The 17,800-nt window shown below is 41.5% G+C and overlaps 2 protein-coding genes across 5 annotated transcripts in view; one reads left to right on the forward strand and one right to left on the reverse strand.

Annotated features, from left to right (window-relative positions):
* Positions 1 to 2,996, forward strand: part of ORC2 (origin recognition complex subunit 2) — a 54,531-nt gene extending 51,535 nt beyond the window's left edge. Inside the window, exon 18 of the mRNA XM_027124530.1 lies at positions 2,884 to 2,996. Coding sequence (XP_026980331.1) covers positions 2,884 to 2,895 — 12 coding nt within the window. The 3' untranslated portion in view covers positions 2,896 to 2,996. The remainder of the gene's footprint in view (positions 1 to 2,883) is intronic.
* NIF3L1 (NGG1 interacting factor 3 like 1) lies at positions 1,826 to 17,734 on the reverse strand. 4 transcript variants are annotated; one of them, XM_027124565.1, is made up of 7 exons: positions 17,713 to 17,734; positions 14,636 to 15,096; positions 13,624 to 13,786; positions 10,983 to 11,109; positions 8,732 to 8,870; positions 7,019 to 7,102; positions 1,826 to 3,218 (listed from the first exon to the last, which is right to left on the reverse strand). In XM_027124565.1, exons 2-7 carry the CDS (start codon positions 15,069 to 15,071, stop codon positions 3,034 to 3,036), a joined length of 1,134 nt encoding a protein of 377 aa, XP_026980366.1. In that variant the 5' UTR covers positions 15,072 to 15,096; positions 17,713 to 17,734; the 3' UTR covers positions 1,826 to 3,033. The 4 variants fall into 4 exon arrangements, with proteins under 4 accessions (XP_026980366.1, XP_026980358.1, XP_026980374.1 ...); XM_027124557.1 differs by lacking the exon at positions 17,713 to 17,734 and adding an exon at positions 16,982 to 17,696; XM_027124573.1 differs by lacking the exons at positions 7,019 to 7,102; positions 17,713 to 17,734 and adding an exon at positions 16,982 to 17,698.
* Between the last annotated feature and the right edge of the window lie 66 nt (positions 17,735 to 17,800).

A 17,800-nucleotide genomic window follows, 5' to 3' on the forward strand; every position in this document is an offset into this window, starting at 1 on the left:
CATACTTTAATTTTTCAAATTGCTGTTAAGCCATGTTAATTCATGTTTGCTGAGAACTTACTAAGTAGAAGGCTCTATGCTAGGCAGTTGAGAGAATATGAAAATGTGATGTGAATTATCTAGTTGAGGGTTTAACAGCATTAAAAATTACAGAATCCTTAATGTGTTGAATAAAGTAAATTTGAAATAACTAACACTATGGAAAATATAACTTTAAGCATGAGTATAACAAAGCTCATTACCAAATTTTCATTATTTTGGCATATATCACTTGGGCCTCAAGTCTTAAGTATTTAGGTCCCCTAAATACCTTTAGCATCTTTACTTTTGCTACCCAAAGTGTGGTCCTCAAAATGGCAGCATCAGCATCTCCTGGGAACTTAAGAAATGCTTGGGCCCTTACTCAGGCATCTGAATCAATCTGCATTTTAACTAAATCTCCAGATGTTCTGGTACACATTAAAAAGTATGGAAAGCAATGATGTATACAACTAAGCGATCAACATGTTAAAGTTAACAGTTCAGAAAATTTGACAGCTGAAAGTAAATAATCTTGAGTGGTACTTTTTTAAAAACTGCACAGGAAGAAAAAAATAAAAAATAAAAATAAATCCTGCATAGGATGTATTTGGGGGTATTTTTAATTATTTAGAAATGCTAGCATGCCAGTAAAGAAACTGGATTTAACATCAAATTACTTCACTGAGATCCTCACTGCCGTCATCAGTCAGTTACAGATGAAATCACATCACACCTTGAGTGTGCTATAAAGAAAAAAAGGAGGGTTTGAGAGCTACTGGCCTCAGTTTATTTCTTTGTCATCACCTCTGACCATACCTTCCCTGCGTTGTGCTTTCCACCATGACAGTAATTACTTGGGTCTACATGAATTAATTACTTGGGTTTTTCAATGTGCTGTGCTGTTTCTCTACTTAGTGCACTTGTTCAAGCTGTCCCTCTTGACTGAATTCTACCCCCTTTCCCCAGAAGACCTTCCCTATAAACCCTATGCATATCTTTATCATAGTTACTTAAGAGTTTATTGTAACCGTCATCCAAATTTCTGTCCTATCCTCCCCACATCTCTATGGGCCCAGCACACAGAAAGTGAACAGTGAATGAATGAATGAAGCAAATACCATTAAGACAGTCTCTCAAAGCTGCTATCATCTCATTCTCTCTACTTTGACAAAGCTGACCATCTCATTGAAGCTTTCTACTTCCTGGCTTCTGACACTTAGCTGTTCTCCCACCTTTCTTGGTGGCTCCTCCAACTCTAACTGGGGGGCATTTCATAAGGCTCACTCCTATTATTTCTGTAGTGAATCAGTATTACAGATGAACCACCAAGAATAATTTATAAGTTAGGATCCCAAAGCCTCCAGGAGAAAAAAGATTGGTAGGAAGAGGATCCTACAAAGGAAATATAAAATTCTATGCTTCTCATCTTAGACAAATAGTATTTTAAAAGATTTGCTTTTGCCATTACCATAGTAACATGCTCAGTGGAGAAATTGGAAATACGTATAAAAGCATTAAAAAGAAAAAATGGGGACTTCCCTGGTGGCGCAGTGGTTAAGAATCCGCCTGCCAATGAAGGGTACATGGGTTTGATCCCTGGTCCAGGAAGATCCCACATGCCACAGAGCAACTAAGCTCGTGCGCCACAACTACTGAAGCCTGCGTGCCTAGAGCCCGTGCTCCTCAACTAAAGAGGCCACCGAAGTGAGAAGACCATACACCGCTACGAAGAGTAGCCCCCGCTCGCCGCAACTAGAGAAAGCCCACGCGCAGTAATGAAGACCCAACGCAGCCAAAATGTATATATATATATATATATTAAAAAAAAAAAACCTCTCATCATACCCCCCAGAGAAAATCACAGTTAAAATGGATTTTTTTTTCCCTTCAGGATTTCTTCCATACCTCTTATATCAGTTCTGTCATCAATGTATTTGATTAAGATACACTGTAGTTAAGCACACAGGCTCTGGAGCCTGACTGCCTGAGTTTGTGTCCTAACTAACTCCATTACTTCCTAGCTACGTGGCCTTGGGCAAACTACTTAACCTCTGTTTCAGTTTCCTCATCTGTAAAATGGGAGTAACAATACTTATATGCTTGTTTATAAAGGATTGAAAGTGTTTATAAAGCACCTAGAAGAGTGCCTGGCACAAAATTAATACTGTATAAGTACTCACTAACATTATTTTGAAAGTTAACCATCTTTATATTGAATACATTACTAATAAAATTACAGGTGAGTTACCTAAAAAGCAATAAAGCAATAATTACATGAATAATGATCATGTATATTTAAAACAAAAAGCAAAACTCATCCTGAGGGACTTCCCTGGCCGTCCAGTGGTTAAGACACCATGCTTCCACTGCAGGGGGCACTGGTTTGATCCCTGGTCGGGGAACTAAGATCCTGCATGTGGCACAGCATGGCCAAAAAAACCCAAAAAACTCATCCTGATAAATCTCATCCTGATTCTGAAATTTAGGTGGGAGGTTAGTGATCTAGGAACAGAAACATACAGATAGACCTTATCACCCTCCAGAGGCTACTACCTATATACAGGTGTTCTAATCCCAAGTTTTAAAGTTTATATGTATATATATATATTTTTTGGAAAAGTATATTTTTAAAATAACTAAGGACAGAGAGATATAGAATGACACATCCCATCTATAATTAAGCTAAGGAGATGATTACTTGAGCTACTGATATTTCCCAAGAATGTTAAGTAAACAGGTTTACTCCATCTTTCCTAGAGGTTATAATGAATACATATTATACAATATATTCTTTAATTTGTTCTTTATAATAATTGTTCTTTAATGGTAATTATATTATTGTTTTTACCTTCTGAGCTACAGAACATCTGGTGAAGCAGATCAAGAAACCAGAAATGATAATGTACCTTCAAAGACATTCTTTCAGAAGGATACCCCACTGATTCATGTGATGCATTTGAGCTGGGAGCCGTTCGATTTGCAGATTGTGTCATCTGGTTGTTCCTGCATGCATTATACCACATGAAGAGGGTCCCTGTCTATTTCTGACACGATAATATTAATCTTATTCTCCAAGTAAGCATCCAGCATATCTCGAAGATCAGAAAGAAAGCCTCGTTCAGTGTTGCTATGTTCACAGAGGATCACATTTATTCCTTGGGAAGCAGCATCTAGAACATCATGATGGGACATCTCACCTGCCAACAAAAGAAAGAATAAATATTTAAATATTAGACACAGAGTCTGAGGAATGCTGAACCATAACAGCAGAAATACCAACTTTGCATTCTGTATGAAGCAAATGTAGTACACCAGAACTTTACATATAAATCTAGAAAGTTATATGCATGTTTCTTACATGTCCTCCAATTTAAAAAGAGATACGGAATTCCAAATTCTTTCTCCTTGGCAGATCCAAGGCAAGTAACCAAATTCACACATCCAACAGTATCTAATACTGCCATAACTAGACCTGTAGAAACACCCATTCAAAATGTTTCCACAATAAAATAAATGACCATTGCTAAGTAAAATGGGGCTTTCAAAAAGTTTCTTTCTTATGTAACTATTAAATAACAAATACCTCAAGAAAATCCTAGGCTTACAGTGATGTGAAGCCCACACACTGCAACGAAGAGTAGCCCCCACTCGACACAACTAGAGAAAGCCCGTGCGCAGCAACAAAGACCCAACGCAGCAATAATAAAATATAAAATGAATAAATAAATCTTTAAAAAAAAGAAAATCCTAGGCTTACTTCCCAGAGACTCCTTTACACTTTGTGAGTACCAAAATTTTCAGCATCAACCGTAGTCTAATTCATAAGGATGAAATGAACTTAAGGTTATTTCTAAATTAAAAGCAAGGTATTTTCCTTTGACTTAGGCAAAACGCCTAGGTATTTTCCTTTGACTTAGGCAAAACACCTAGAAGTTACTGGTGGAAGAGGATCTCATCTTTTGTGAAAAGATTTTGGGAAAACTCAAATGTTTTGAATTTTAAAAAACACCATGTATGAATCTGATGACTTCCAACTTAAAAGCAAAAATATATTATGCACAATTTGGCTTGTTCATAAAAAGCATAATTTTGAAATAAAAGACATAAACGCATTAAAAAAATGGTTCTTAGAAAAAAAAGCCCCCCTGCCCAAATCTTCAATTCCCCACACTCCCCCCTACCCAAATATGCATCATTTCATTATAAGGAATAGTTTTTATTCAGGTACCTTTTAAAACATCTTAATCTAAGTAACAGTAGAGAAAAAGTAAAAGGAGAAAAAGACACTAGGGTGGCTCAGTTAGAAGTCATGCTTTAGGAAAGACAATCTGGCTGCCTGGACTATTATAAATGCACTGGCTGGAGAAGGCATGGAAGTGGAAAAATCCATAAAGACCCTGCAGAAGACAAAGGAAAGAAAGGCTGGCTCAGGATGGCAGCTATGGGAAAGAAAAAGCAAATCAAAGACAATTTATATTTGCAAGGAGCAATCTCGCCATCTGCTGGTCTTTCTAGGATATTACCCTTTATGACCTAACACATCAAGCTCAAAGGAAGGGTGATGAAACCGGTCTATTGGCTAGGGCTTCCCATCCCTGAAGTTATATTCAAAGTGATGCCTCACAGACCGTAGACATCTTAAGTTAGCCAGATAAGAAGATATTTTCTGTTTCCCCAACTAACAAGATAGGAAGGACATTTTAACATTTTGGAACTGTGTGAATTTATCTTATGTACATATTGCTTTATAATAAAAAAACTAATTTAAAAAGTCATTATTTATGAAGAAACAGACACTCCAAACTGAGAGATATACAACAAAGCAAATGGCCTACACTCTTCAAAAATGTCAATGCTCTGAAGACAAAGTGTAGAACTATTCCAGAGGTAGTGTGTGATCATGGATTGGATATCAACCTGAAATCATCACAACATGGTCATATAAGAGAACATCCTTGTTCTTAGGAGATACAATGCTGAGGTATTTAGGGGTAAAATGTCACCGTATCTGCAATTTATTACAAAATGGTTTGGGAGGAAACATGTAAATATATAAATATAGGTATGCATACACAAATATATACACATATATTGTATGATATGTTAGAGAGAGAGAGAGAAAATGTACAAATGTGGCAAAATATAACCATTAGTAATCTAGGTGAAGGGTATACAGGAGTTCATTGTACTATTCTTGCAACTTTTCTATAGGTCTGAAATTCCTTCAAAGTAAAATGTTAAAATTTTAAAATAGAAACACCATGTTGTAAGATATCAAATTGCCTATACACTGAAAGTTTATTTCAATCTGGTATAAATTTGAGGGCTTATAAAAATCTTACCTCTTTTGAAGGATAGAAAAGAAAACAGGTAATGGTCACATACATTTTTAGTTGGTTCAAAAAATACATCATGCTTGCTCAGACGCTGCACCTCTATACTTAGGGATGTGACAATGTTTCAAGTGCAGCAGCCTCTGTAAGGGGGTGTGCTAGACAATCAGGCATGGGTGTGGGTGGCAGGAGAAGCCTTAGTAATGGAGGGCCCCATTATGGAGGGTAGCCAAAGGAACAGCCAGGGGCTTAAGACCCTTGAGTCTAGTCCTAGAAGTGGGAAAAGTAATCTTTAACCCCCAGTCTCCTAACCCTCAGGAGGCGCAGAGGTGGAAATACCGCTGGTAGCAGCAGTGTACAAAGTGCCTCCAACTCCTTGGAGGAATGATGGGCCAAGTTACCAGTTAGGTGTTACCCACAAGGACAGAGTATAAAGCCTGGGAGCCAAACAATTAACGTCCAATAAGAAATGCATACTGTAGGTTAAGAACAAAGTGACAGGAATCAAGAGAGGAAGTCATGACCACCAGGGGCAGGAGCTGGACACTGTCAAGAAAAAGCTTCTCAGGGGAGGTGTCTCTGAGCTTTTACCACTAGAAGTTTAAGAAAGGGGCAGGGCTTCCCTGGTGGCACAGTGGTTGAGAGTCCGCCTGCCGATGCAGGGGACGCGGGTCCGTGCCCCGGTCTGGGAAGATCCCACATGCCGCGGAGGAGCTGGGCCCGTGAGCCATGGCCGCTGAGCCTGCGTGTCCGGTGGGGCAAAGAGAAGACAGCTTAGCCAGGGAAAACAGCATGAGCAAAGGCTGCATGAAAGAGGATGAAACATTTAGGCTTCACCAGGACAGCTGAAGGAGATCACTGAAGGGTTTTTAGCCTGGATAATATTATCCACCATCATATTTGTACTTTTGAAAGTTAGGTTTGTGGGAGTGTGTAGAAGATTAAGATTAGAAGCTTGATGAAGTACTTCAGGTAGAGGATGCCCAGATGGAGATACAGAGAAAAGTTCTAGAAAGATTTTGGAGTTACAACTGATAGAAACTGATGATTGTCTTTAGGGCTGAGTAAGAGGAACCATTTTCTACCTAAGACGACAAGGTAGAAAGTGTCCCATTAACTTACATATGAAACCTGAGAAAATCATGTTTAGGAAGAAGTTAGGTTAAATAAGTGCTGAACATCAGTTTTTTAGATAATCTAATTGTTTAACGATTTTTTCCCCTCCACAAAGAATATGGTATGTTCCCAATTTTGGCATAGTCCCTATTTATTTCGGGTTCAAGTAACAGATCCATCTATATGTCAGATGCTGTCCTAAAGCCTGCTATTATTAGATCCATCTATATGTCAGATGATGTCCTAAAATATGCTTTTTTTTTTTGCGGTACGCAGGCCTCTCACTGTTGTGGCCTCTCCAGTTGCGAAGCACAGGCTCCGGACGCACAGGCCCAGCGGCCATGGCTCACGGGCCCAGCCGCTCTGCAGCATGTGGGATCTTCCCGGACCAGGGCACGAACCCATGTCCCCTGCATCGGCAGGTGGACTCTCAACCACTGCACCACCAGGGAAGCCCTATGCTATTTTTTAACTTGAAAAAAAATAAACCAAGGTAGGGAAGGGATGCACAAGAAAAGGGTAGAAAAAAGATCCAAAGGCTGTCCTACCTGTGAGGTAGAGGTCGGCCTCTGTTCCCTGAAGGACACTGCTCCCAGAACCAGCACACACGGCCACGACTTTGACTGCGGACTCTTCCAGATAAAGGAAACAAGAGGCCACTACTTTATAATTCCCCTTCATTTTAATATTATAATTTGTACAGAGAATCCTAAGTGTAATGCAGATTTCACTCCTAGTCTCATCACCAGTACGTGAATTTTGCTTACCAAGTTTTAAAAAATAATAAAAAACATCTTCACATAGGCAAACAGACTATTCCTTGGCATTGCAGAGCTAACCCAAGGCAGCATTATTATTCCTTCAGATGTACGTCGCTGCAGAAGCCCACATAAGGCACCCCTGAAGAGTATCAACCACTATTAGCACTAGGCTTTGGGCTTCACTGCAATGCTACTCAGTAAAGCAACCTCACCCGGGTCTCCAGGTAACAGTGAGAGGTAAGCAGGTAACTCTCTGTTCCCAGGTAAGGAAGCTAAGGAACTAAAAGGGCTCGTTAGAGGATGCTATGAATGGATTTGACACACATTTTTTTTAATATCGTATTGATCCTGAAAGAGCATCCTCTGAAGAGTGAAATACAGAATCTTTCAAGCCAAAAGTCAGTAAGTGTTTAGCACTTAGGTTTCTAGAATGGACACTTCATTAGTGGTATTTCAAAAGAGTGGCACTGGAGCTGGTCAGAAGTCCAATCCCATCTCTGCCACCAATGCTTTTTGGAAACAAACACTCATGAGTTGTTTGATCTAGCTGTGGACTTTGGATAAGTTTCTCTCCAAACCTCAATTTTTTTCACCTGTACAATGGGAATAATAACACCTCCCAGACAGCTAACGATGGCCAGCATTTACTGCACTTAATGTGTGCCAGTCACATGAATGATACCACCACCTCGATGAGTTAGGTTTTATTATTTCTGCAGTTTTTACAGACGAGGCTACCAGGACACAGGGGGTTAAACAGCCTGTCCAAGTCATGCAGCAGACAGGACAAACGTGAACCCAAGGCGTTCAGATTCCACATTCATAACACCTGCGCTCTACTCGCTGCCTTCACAGTGGGAACTCACATACTCAGGACACTAGGTACAGTGCTAGGCTCACTGCAGGGGTCCAACAAATGTTCTGTCCGTTCCTTTTGTTACCCAAAATACTGGGGAAAGCCAAGAGAAAAGGCAGTGGCTACAAAACTCAGAAACTGCACTGGATCACATCACTCAGCACTACCTCACTATAAAATATTGCCAGTATTGTAAAATGTAAGATTTGCATTGTAACTGGAGCAATCACAATTTCCAGCTTTCTTCCTGGATATTGGTAGGATTGCACTTCATGCTCTCCCTGGGTTGAGTAATTCTGGACAATGAATTGAACAGAATATGTATTTCCAGACTAGAATGTTTAACTGATGGTTTGAGACCCTCCCTCTGCAACAGTAACCAGTCTACAATGAGCAAACTTCCCCCACCGATTTGAGATGAATGTGGAGTGTGCCTGAGAAATAAATCGTGTTTAGGCCAATGAGATGTATATCACAGTATAACCTCAACCACCCTGATCGATAAAGTAAAGCAGTCATCTCCTGTGAGCTGCTAACACGTTTCTTAACACGTTTCTATCATCTATACTGACACAGCCAAGAGTTTCAATTTTTGCCCAACAGTATCAGTGAGTATACTGGACAAATAAAGGAGACATATTTACCTAAGGTCTTCCCTACTCCAAGAGCAAGGCGAACATGAGACAGTTTTAGGTGCCTTTTGATTTGCTCAATCATGGTTGCCAAGGAGACAGACTCATCCAGGGTGCATAACCGTCCCATCCCAGTATGTAGAAGCAGAGGCTGAAGAGAAACAAATTAGAAAAACTGTACATCACCAGTCCTAGAAACCAAATCCATAGAACAGACAGCAAATGCCGAGATCAATAAAACAAGCATATTGGGTTTCCCTGGTGGCGCAGTGGGTGAAAGTCCGCCTGCTGATGCAGGGGACACGGGGTTCGTGCCCCGGTCCGGGAAGATCCCACATGCCGTGGAGCGGCTGGGCCCGTGAGCCATGGCCACTAAGCCTGCGCGTCCGGAGCCTGTGCTCTGCAACAGGAGAGGCCACGACAGTGAGAGGCCCGTGTACCGCAAAAAAAAAAAAAAAAAAAAAAAAAGCATATTATCAGCTTGCTATAAAACCAGCTCCAGGCTAAAATTTGGGGATGCAAACCTGACAAAAACATTCTCTGACTTCTAGGAGCTCAGTCTCCTGGGAAGGCAGATGTTTAAACAATGAAAATAAAAGTGTTTTTAAATACAAAGTAGGTATTGTTTTTTTCTGGGAGCACGAAGGAATGACAAAATAAATGAGTTGAGACTAGGGGAGGTGGGTACTTGGACTAAGTGGAGTCAAACAAGGTTCTACAACGACTTGGGTTTCGAAGACAGACCAGAAAGGAGTTAAAAAAGGAGTGATGTCAAGTGCAGTGTGGTGGGTTAGGGACAGGGTGAGATGTGGAGAGGCATTCTAAAGAGAGAGATCACGTACAAAGGTGCCAAGGTGGGAGAGACCGCACAGGGCAGATGGAAAAGCAGACAGTGTAGCTGGTATACAGAGCAAGGGATGCGGATGGAGAAGACGTGGAGACAGGGGTCCTTGCCAGTCATGAAGGGCTTCACACTCTAAGCTAAAAAGCCTGGATTGTCTCCTGTAGGCGCCCACTCAGGAGACTACTCATATCCCAAGTGAGAGAAGATGAGAGTTTCAACTACTGTGGTGGCGAAGCAAACAGAGAGGAGAAACATTTGTAGATTTAGGGACAGAATCAGCAGGGCTTGGATTTACAGGGGCAAGGGAGAGTTGTGCAAACCGCAAATAAGATAGATGATGATGCCACCAATAAAACGGAAAAAAGTGGTATTTAAAGGCGTGGTATGGGGATAAGGTCAATACTTGTATATATTGGATTTTAAATACTTGTAAGAGTCATAAGTGGAAAATGTTCAGAAAGTGGCTGGAAATATAGGTTCTTTTAAAATTTTTTATCTTTTACCTTAAGAAAGCATTCTGAGACAGGAAGTAAAGACATAGGAATCATCATACAAACGGCTGTCAAGTTAAAAGAATGAATAAAAACGGTCCAGGCATAGGGTATAAGATAAGAGACTGAACCTGTAACTGAGTCTCTAATCCTGAAGAAGTACCACTATGGTCTAAATGTTTCCGTCCCCCTCAAATTCATAGGTTGAAATCCTAACCTACGGATTAGGAGGTGTAGCCTTTAGGAGGTACTTAAGTCATGAGGCTGGAACCCACACGAATGGGATTAGTGCTTTAGAAAAGAGGCTCCAGAGAGATCCTTAGTCCCCTCCACCATGTGAGAACACAGAGGGAAGGCACCATCTTTGAACCACAAAGTGAACTCCCACCAGACACCACTCCAAATCTACCAGTGCCATGATCTTGGACTTTCCAGCCTCCAAAACTGTGAGAAGTAACTTTCTGTTGTTTATAAGCTATCCAGTCTGTGGCACTCTGTTATAGCAGTCCAAACATGTTATAGTAGCCCGAACGGACTAAGACAAGTTCCAACATTTTCTTATTCCTGAAACGTCTCCGTTTTTTTTTTGTTTTTTTTTTTTGTTTTCTTTTTTTTTTGCGGTACGCGGGCCTCTCACTGTTGTGGCCTCTCCCGTTGCAGAGCACAGGCTCCGGACGCACAGGCTCAGCGGCCATGGCTCACGGGTCCAGCCGCTCCGCGGCATGTGGGATCTTCCCGGACCGGGGCACGAACCCGCGTCCCCTACATCGGCAGGCGGACTCTCAACCACTGCGCCACCAGGAAAGCCCACGTCTCCAGTTTTAAATATACTTTCCAGGGCATGACATGCCCTCAATCACCACTTTATATCTAATAATTTACATATGAATTGTCAAACAAAAATGCACAGTAACATGTTTTTTATTACCTTCTCCAGTGACAGAATTTCAGTCTTCTGATAATATTGTCTGTTCTGGGAAAGAAAAGCCACCACCTGCATTAAAGCTTGCTGAGTACAATTCAGACTGAGCCGTGTTTGTTCTTCATCATCAGACCTAGAAAAAAAGTCACTTCCTGGTTTAGGATAAATATAAACAATGTATTTAAAAGAATCCACAGTTTACAACCTCCTATAATAGGAGATCAGATTTATATGGAATTTAGGACTTAATTCCAAGCCAAACTATTTTCTAGAATAGTGTTTCTCAAACTTTCACATGCATCAAAATCATCTCATGGCCTTATTAAAACAGACTGCTGGGCCCTACCCCCAGAGTTTCTAGTTCAGTAGGTCCGAGTGGGGGCTAAGAATTTATCTTTCTAACAAGTTCCAGGTGATGCTGATGTTGCTGGTCCAGGGACCTCACTCTGAAACCCCTGTTCTAGAACAGTTCTTAGTCCTGGTTGTGCATCAGAAATCTCCTGCTGTCTTCTTAAAATAACAGCTGCTGGACCCTTCCACAGATCCAGTGAAACAGAACATCTATGAATGGGGCTGGGGCCCTAGAAAAGTTAATTTTCAAACATCATTGAATACAAGAATCTCCTGGACAGATCCTCAGGCAAACCCCATTCTAATTACACAGATCTAGGATAAAGCCCAAAATCTGCATTTTTCATAAGCACCCGTTAGCAATGATTCAGAGGTCCCTGAATCACCCTTTAAAAAGCAATGCCCTTAAAAATAAATAAATAAATAAAATAAAAAAAGCAATGCCCTTGGGAATTCCCTGGTGGTTCTGTGGTTAGGACACGGTGCTTTCACTGCTGGGGTCCGGGTTCAATCCCTTCAATCCCTGGATCCCTGGTTGGGGAACTAAGATCCTGTAAGCCGTGGGGCACAGCCCAAAAAAAAAAAAAAAACCAATGCCCCAGAGCCTCTCCAAAACAACTAGCACCAAGAAAGTTTTGTATTTAACCATATACTCTAAATATAATCATAGAATTCTAGAACTAAGACACCTTACAAGACAATGTGGAAGTGTAGTTTCAACACTGGAACCATCTGTAGAGATTTGAAAAGAAAAAGCAAAAACAATGCCTGGCCCCCAATCTAATGGTAAATCCCCGATATTACCTGTAATATGGAGAAACTGGAACCAAACTAAATGTGCATCAGTGTTTTAAAAAGTCCATCAGTTAGGAAGAGGAATACTTCAAGAAATTACAGTACATTCATAATAAACACTGTGTAGCAATTAAAAAGAGAGACATACATGGATAGATTTCTAAGACATCTTAAGTTAAAAAGACAAATACAGCATACCATTTAATTAAGAAAGCAATGAATAAGACAAAACTACACATTTCTTTGTGTCCCTATACATGTTTGGAAAGATACCCACTTCTCTGAAAACAAAGGAAAAGACAACTTGAGTTGAAGATACTGGGATTGAGTAGAGGGGACAAGGAGAACTTTTGTATTGCTTAAATTTTTCATGCTTTATTTGTATAATTTTAATTTCAGTATTTACACAGTATTTCAGTATGGTAAAAGACACCATGACTGGAACCTATGCAAAATCTTATAAACAATTTTTCTTAAGATTCTTGGAATTCCCCAATATTATTAGAGGACATTTACTACGATTTTACTATAATGTATCTACACTTAAAAACCACTCATCAAAGAGTCATTTTTGGGCTTCCCTGGTGGCACAGTGGTTGAGAGTCCGCCTGCCGATGCAGGGGACACAGGTTCGTGCAACAGATTTCCATTTTATAAAAAAGTCATTGTACCTATCGTTTTTTTTTAACAATTATTAAGTCCTAGTTTTGTATAACTTGTCTTTTACGATGCTTTAGTAGGTATTAGGGTAAATCAGCCCCCAAAAAAATCTCTAATGAAGCAACATTTTTTTTTTAATTAATTAATTTATTTATTTTTGGCTGCATTGGGTCTTCGTTGCTGTGCAGCAACCGGGGGCTACTCTTCGTTACGGTGCGCAGGCTTCTCATTGCAGTGGCTTCTCTTGCTGCGGAGCATGGGCTCTAGGTGTGCGGGCTTCAGTAGTTGTGGCATGCGGGCTTAGTTGCTCCACGGCATGTGGGATCTTCCCGGACCAGGGTTCGAACCCGTGTCCCCTGCACTGGCAGGCGGATTCTTAACTCCTGCGCCACCAGGGATGTCCCTGAAGCAACCTTTTGGTATCTCAGCCCTAATTAAATAAATGATTGACCTTCCAAGAGGCACTTTAATGTATTTTTCTTTTCAAGTGTTTGGGAATCATCATTTGCTGGGAACTGATAAAAGTAAACCTATGTTATCAGCATATAACTAGGGTATATCTGCATACCCTAAGGTAAAAATAACTTTCAACATTGCCAGGAGGATTAGAAATACTGTAGGATGTGTGATATAGTCTCTCCCACATAGAAAATTTTTATTTTTTTGCTTTGAAAAGATCCCATGGTTCTCCTTAGGGACCTGCAGGCAAATGAGAATTATGCTGCTTTGTAAACCCACCCTAGGAAAGTGATTTGCTGCAAACTTAAATAACAGAGTTATAGAATCTGTAAGAAAGATTCTTACAAATTAATATACACAAAAAGAGGAAAAGATATTGTACCTAGCAGAAAAAGAAGTGACAGATACACCTGCAATTCCTTTCACTGCAGAAATGACTTTGTCCAGGTCTTGGGTGTGGGTAACATTGAATTCTACTCTGTGTGTTCCCTCCGTGGGGTAGTCAGGAGCTCTGGAAGCATGGATGGGCCTGGAGGTGCAAACTCCTAGAAAGAAAAAATTGTCAGAAATTGGAGTTTTTGTGGGTTTATTTAAAAATTAGAAAGATAAACCACTATGGGCAAAACTTCTAAGAAATGAGTATTTTTGAAAAGATTCATTCTCAGATGCTTATATAATATACACACACATACATATCCCTTATATATACATTCAACAATCCCCGTAATTTAGGGATTTAGTACAGACATACATAATCCAATTTATTTTCAGATTTTCCAGAAGACTCGTAAATATCACAAAAAGTTGGACAAGACTGACTCATGAATTTTTACATAACATATAGAATTGTGACTGCTTACTAAATTTACTCATGTAAACTATGATTCAAGTCGCAGATGTTCATAATTTACTTGACCACAGTAATCCAGATTTTATCATCACAGAAGCTTCAGCCCAAAATGAGTAAACTAAAAAGACTTGCTAAAACACATATGCTGAATTCCCTCATTGTGCTGGGCATAAGGACTAATTCAATAAAACTCTATTTGATTGACATATGAAGTATATTTTGGAGAGGCTTGAAGCTTTCAGTTCAGTTTAACAAGCGTTTCTGGAGTGCCTGAGTGCCAGGCACTGTGCCACATGAGTAAGGAATCACAAAGCTCGATCAAAAATGAAGACTTCCTATGCTGTCCTTGTTCACTAAGGATAAAAATTTCATTTTTCAAATGCAATTTAATTGCAAGATTTCAGCAAGATTATTTTAAAATATATGAAAGTAGAATAATGGTCCCCATCCCTAAAGCAGTTAAAACACTACTGGAAATACATTCTAAAATTTCAAAGCACTGGTAGGGAAAATACTGAATATGAAAGAACAAGAGGCTTCTCACCAAGCCCTTTAGCCAGCCAGTTGTTGACTCCCTGCGGAGCAGCATCATAGGCCGTGTGAGGAGAGTAGATCCCGACTCTGTTCTCCAGTGCCCGGATCACCAGGCGCTCTTTCCAGGTTTTCCAGGTGATGCGCTTCATAGGTCGGAAAATGGGTGGATGGTAGGAGAGAATGAGATCTGCCTTCTTCTGCAGTGCCTCCTCCATCACTTCTTCTGTCAAATCATTGGTTAGGAAGAGCGTGTTTACAGTGTGTGGTGGGCTTGGTTCCACCAGTAATCCAACATTGTCCCAACTCTCAGCAAATGAGAGGGATGCAAAGTCATTCAAGGAGGAAAGGAGAGTCTTTAGATCCATGAAGGAACGGGAAGAACTGCAGATCAGGGAATGGATTAGGCGGACTGTCGTGGGGACCAGGCGTACACGAGATGACAACATGCAGAAGTCAGGTAAAACTGAGTATCTGAAGTCAAAACACAGAAAATGGACCTTTGAGACAGCAAAGCATATGAGCAAAAGAGCTGTAGTCCTACGTGCCTGGCTTCAAATACTGGCTCTGCCACTTACTGGCACATGGTATCATAGGTAAGTCATTTAACCTCTCTGAGCTTGTTTTCTCATCTACAAAATGGAGACACTATAACTTACCTCACAGGCCGTCTGGAGGAGTAAATGGATTAATATGCTTAAGTCACCTTGCACAAACCTGGTGCACAACACACAATTATGTTCCCTTCCTCCTCCCTGCCCCCTCCCACACACCCTTGTTCTTTTTTTTTTTTTTTTTTCGGTACGCAGGCCTCTCACTGCCGTGGCCTCTCCCGCTGCAGAGCACAGGCTCCGGACGCACAGGCTCAGCGGCCATGGCTCATGGGCCCAGCCGCTCCGCGGCATGTGGGATCTTCCCGGACCAGGGCACGAACCCGTGTCCCCTGCATCGGCAGGCGGACACCCAACCACTGCGCCCCCAGGGAAACCCACACCCTTGTTCTTGTTCTCCCCACCTGTGCTTCAACCACCCTTCTCCATTTCTCTAAATATTACCCTTCCTTCCAAGACCCTTTCGACTTCCTAAATAAAGCTTTTCTTGACAAACCTTCCTTTTCAGTGTCGTCCCTCTCCCTGTCCCACCTGCTTTTGCACTAGTTATTCTCATAATATTATATTCCTGTTTGTCTGTCTCCCCCACTACGCTAAAGTTACTGGAGGACAGAAACTACCTTTTCTGTATCTCAGGATGACCAACATAGGCCAGCACTAAATGCTTACTATACAGACTGACACAGTCCCGCTTCCCCCATCATAGCAGAATTTGGAGTTAGGGTGGTACATACTGACATTAAAAAGTGCTTTATCAAAAGAGTAACAATAACATATTTAAAAAGTTAAGTGTTTTGTACGGACACCAAGGGGGGAAAGTGGCGGGGTATGGGTGGTGGTAGGATGAACTGGGAGATTGGGATTGACATGTATACACTAATATGTATAAAGTAGATAACTAATAAGAAACTGCTGTATAAAAAATAAATAAAATAAAATTCAAAAAAATATATTAGTTTAAAAAAAAAAAGTTAAGTGTTTTATCGGCAGCCAGAACCATGGGATGCACAGGTGAGTCACTCTGTGAATGGGTAGGGTCAAGGCAGGAAAGGGCAGGAGCTGCTGCCCCTGAGCCAACAGCTACCTGCCACACAAAGGCCAGAATCAAGAGGTGGGAGAGGTGAAGATGTAAGGGCCCACACAGTCTGTAAGCCTTATAGACATCTATATCCAATACAAAACACTGTCTGCTCCATTCTTAAATGTAGTATCTATGAACACTTTTGTTTTTGAAGAAAAGCATTTCATGGTATGCAAAATAATTAACAAGAAAGCATAGTCAATTGTAAATTTAATGAAATACTCATAACTCAATTTCAAAAGCAAATTTTTTTCAATATTTGTATGCAGAAATATTTAATATTGGGACTTCCCTGGTGGCACAGTGGTTACGAATCAGCCTGCCAATGCAGGGGACACGGGTTCCAGACCTGGTCCGGGAAGATCCCACCGGCCATGGAACAACTAAGCCCGTGCTCCACAACTATTGCGCCCTCGCTCTAGAGCCCGTGAGCCACAACTACTGAAGCCCACATGCCTAGAGCCTGGGCTCCGCAACAAGAGAAGCCACCGCAAGGAGAAGCCTGCGCACCGCAACCAAGAGTAGCCCACGCTCGCCGCAAGTAGAGAAAGCCTGCGTGCAGCAACGAAGACCCAATGCAGACAAAAATAAAATAAAATAATAAAAAAAGAAATATTTAATGCACTTATTCAATATACAGTTTGGAGTGAGGTGGAACCACTCGAACCTGGGGTCTTGGAAGATCTTCTAAGGGTCCTTATACCACTTCCACTCTCCAGATTCCACGTCCTGATACTACTCCACTCTCCAGACTCTTCTAAATCTGGCAAGCCCTAAAGTGAAGCTCTAATGGGCCACCACGCCGGTTCTGTTACCTACTGTTACATTTGAAGGAGCCATTGTAAGTAACAAAACACTCCCCATTTCCTACGAAGCTGAGTAGCTTTAAGTCACAATTAACGAGAATGGGAGGCGGCAGAGCATGGTGGGAAGAGCACCGACCGACTCTAAAACCAGACTGACTCCCAAAGCCACAGCTGTCTCTGAGGACTCTACCTCTGTGGTTTCCACCTCTGAAGGGTGCAAATAATAGTGCTCAGCTTACAGCGTGGTTGCAAGATTTAACCGTGAAGCTGGGAACAATGCCTGGCCTAGAGTCTGCACTATTTATTATTAAGATTCATTAGCAAGGCCCACTTTACAGCCTGCAAACTGCGCCCTCTTGTTTCAGTCCCCCTTCAGGCCTTTTCTAGAACAATGAAGAGCGCAGATGGCACAGCCGATAAGTCCGTAAGTTAAGTCCCCGGCCCCTCTAGAGCGCTATGCTCTCCCGCGGCAAGCCAGTTTTCTGCGCCTATCTCCTCCCCCGCCACCTTTCGCTGTAGCAGGTTCGTAAACCACAGCGCGCCGCCATGGCCTCAGCTACTCACGCTGAAACTTAACCCGCCCAAGACTCACCAGCCCCGGGAACTCCGCGAGCGCTATTTCCGGTCCTGCGCGGAAGTTCCCGGCTTCGTGAAAGTGGGCGGGGCGGGGGAGCCGGTCG

The sequence above is a fragment of the Aethalodelphis obliquidens genome, unplaced genomic scaffold (assembly GCF_003676395.1).
Source record: "Aethalodelphis obliquidens isolate GAN/ISIS:26980383/991018 unplaced genomic scaffold, ASM367639v1 scaffold2, whole genome shotgun sequence".
Taxonomy (NCBI): Eukaryota; Metazoa; Chordata; class Mammalia; order Artiodactyla; family Delphinidae; genus Aethalodelphis; species Aethalodelphis obliquidens.

Bases quoted from the DNA above. Each gene is read 5' to 3' on its own strand.
- NIF3L1 (XM_027124565.1), bottom strand. From the start codon at position 15,071: ATGTTGTCATCTCGTGTACGCCTGGTCCCCACGACAGTCCGCCTAATC. The intron at 11,110-13,623 runs GTACAATATCTT...CTTTTTTTCTAG, and splicing joins GTCACTTCTTTTTCTGCTAG to GTCTGATGATGAAGAACAAA. The intron at 8,871-10,982 runs GTAATAAAAAAC...GTTTCTCTTCAG, and splicing joins AAATTCTGTCACTGGAGAAG to CCTCTGCTTCTACATACTGG.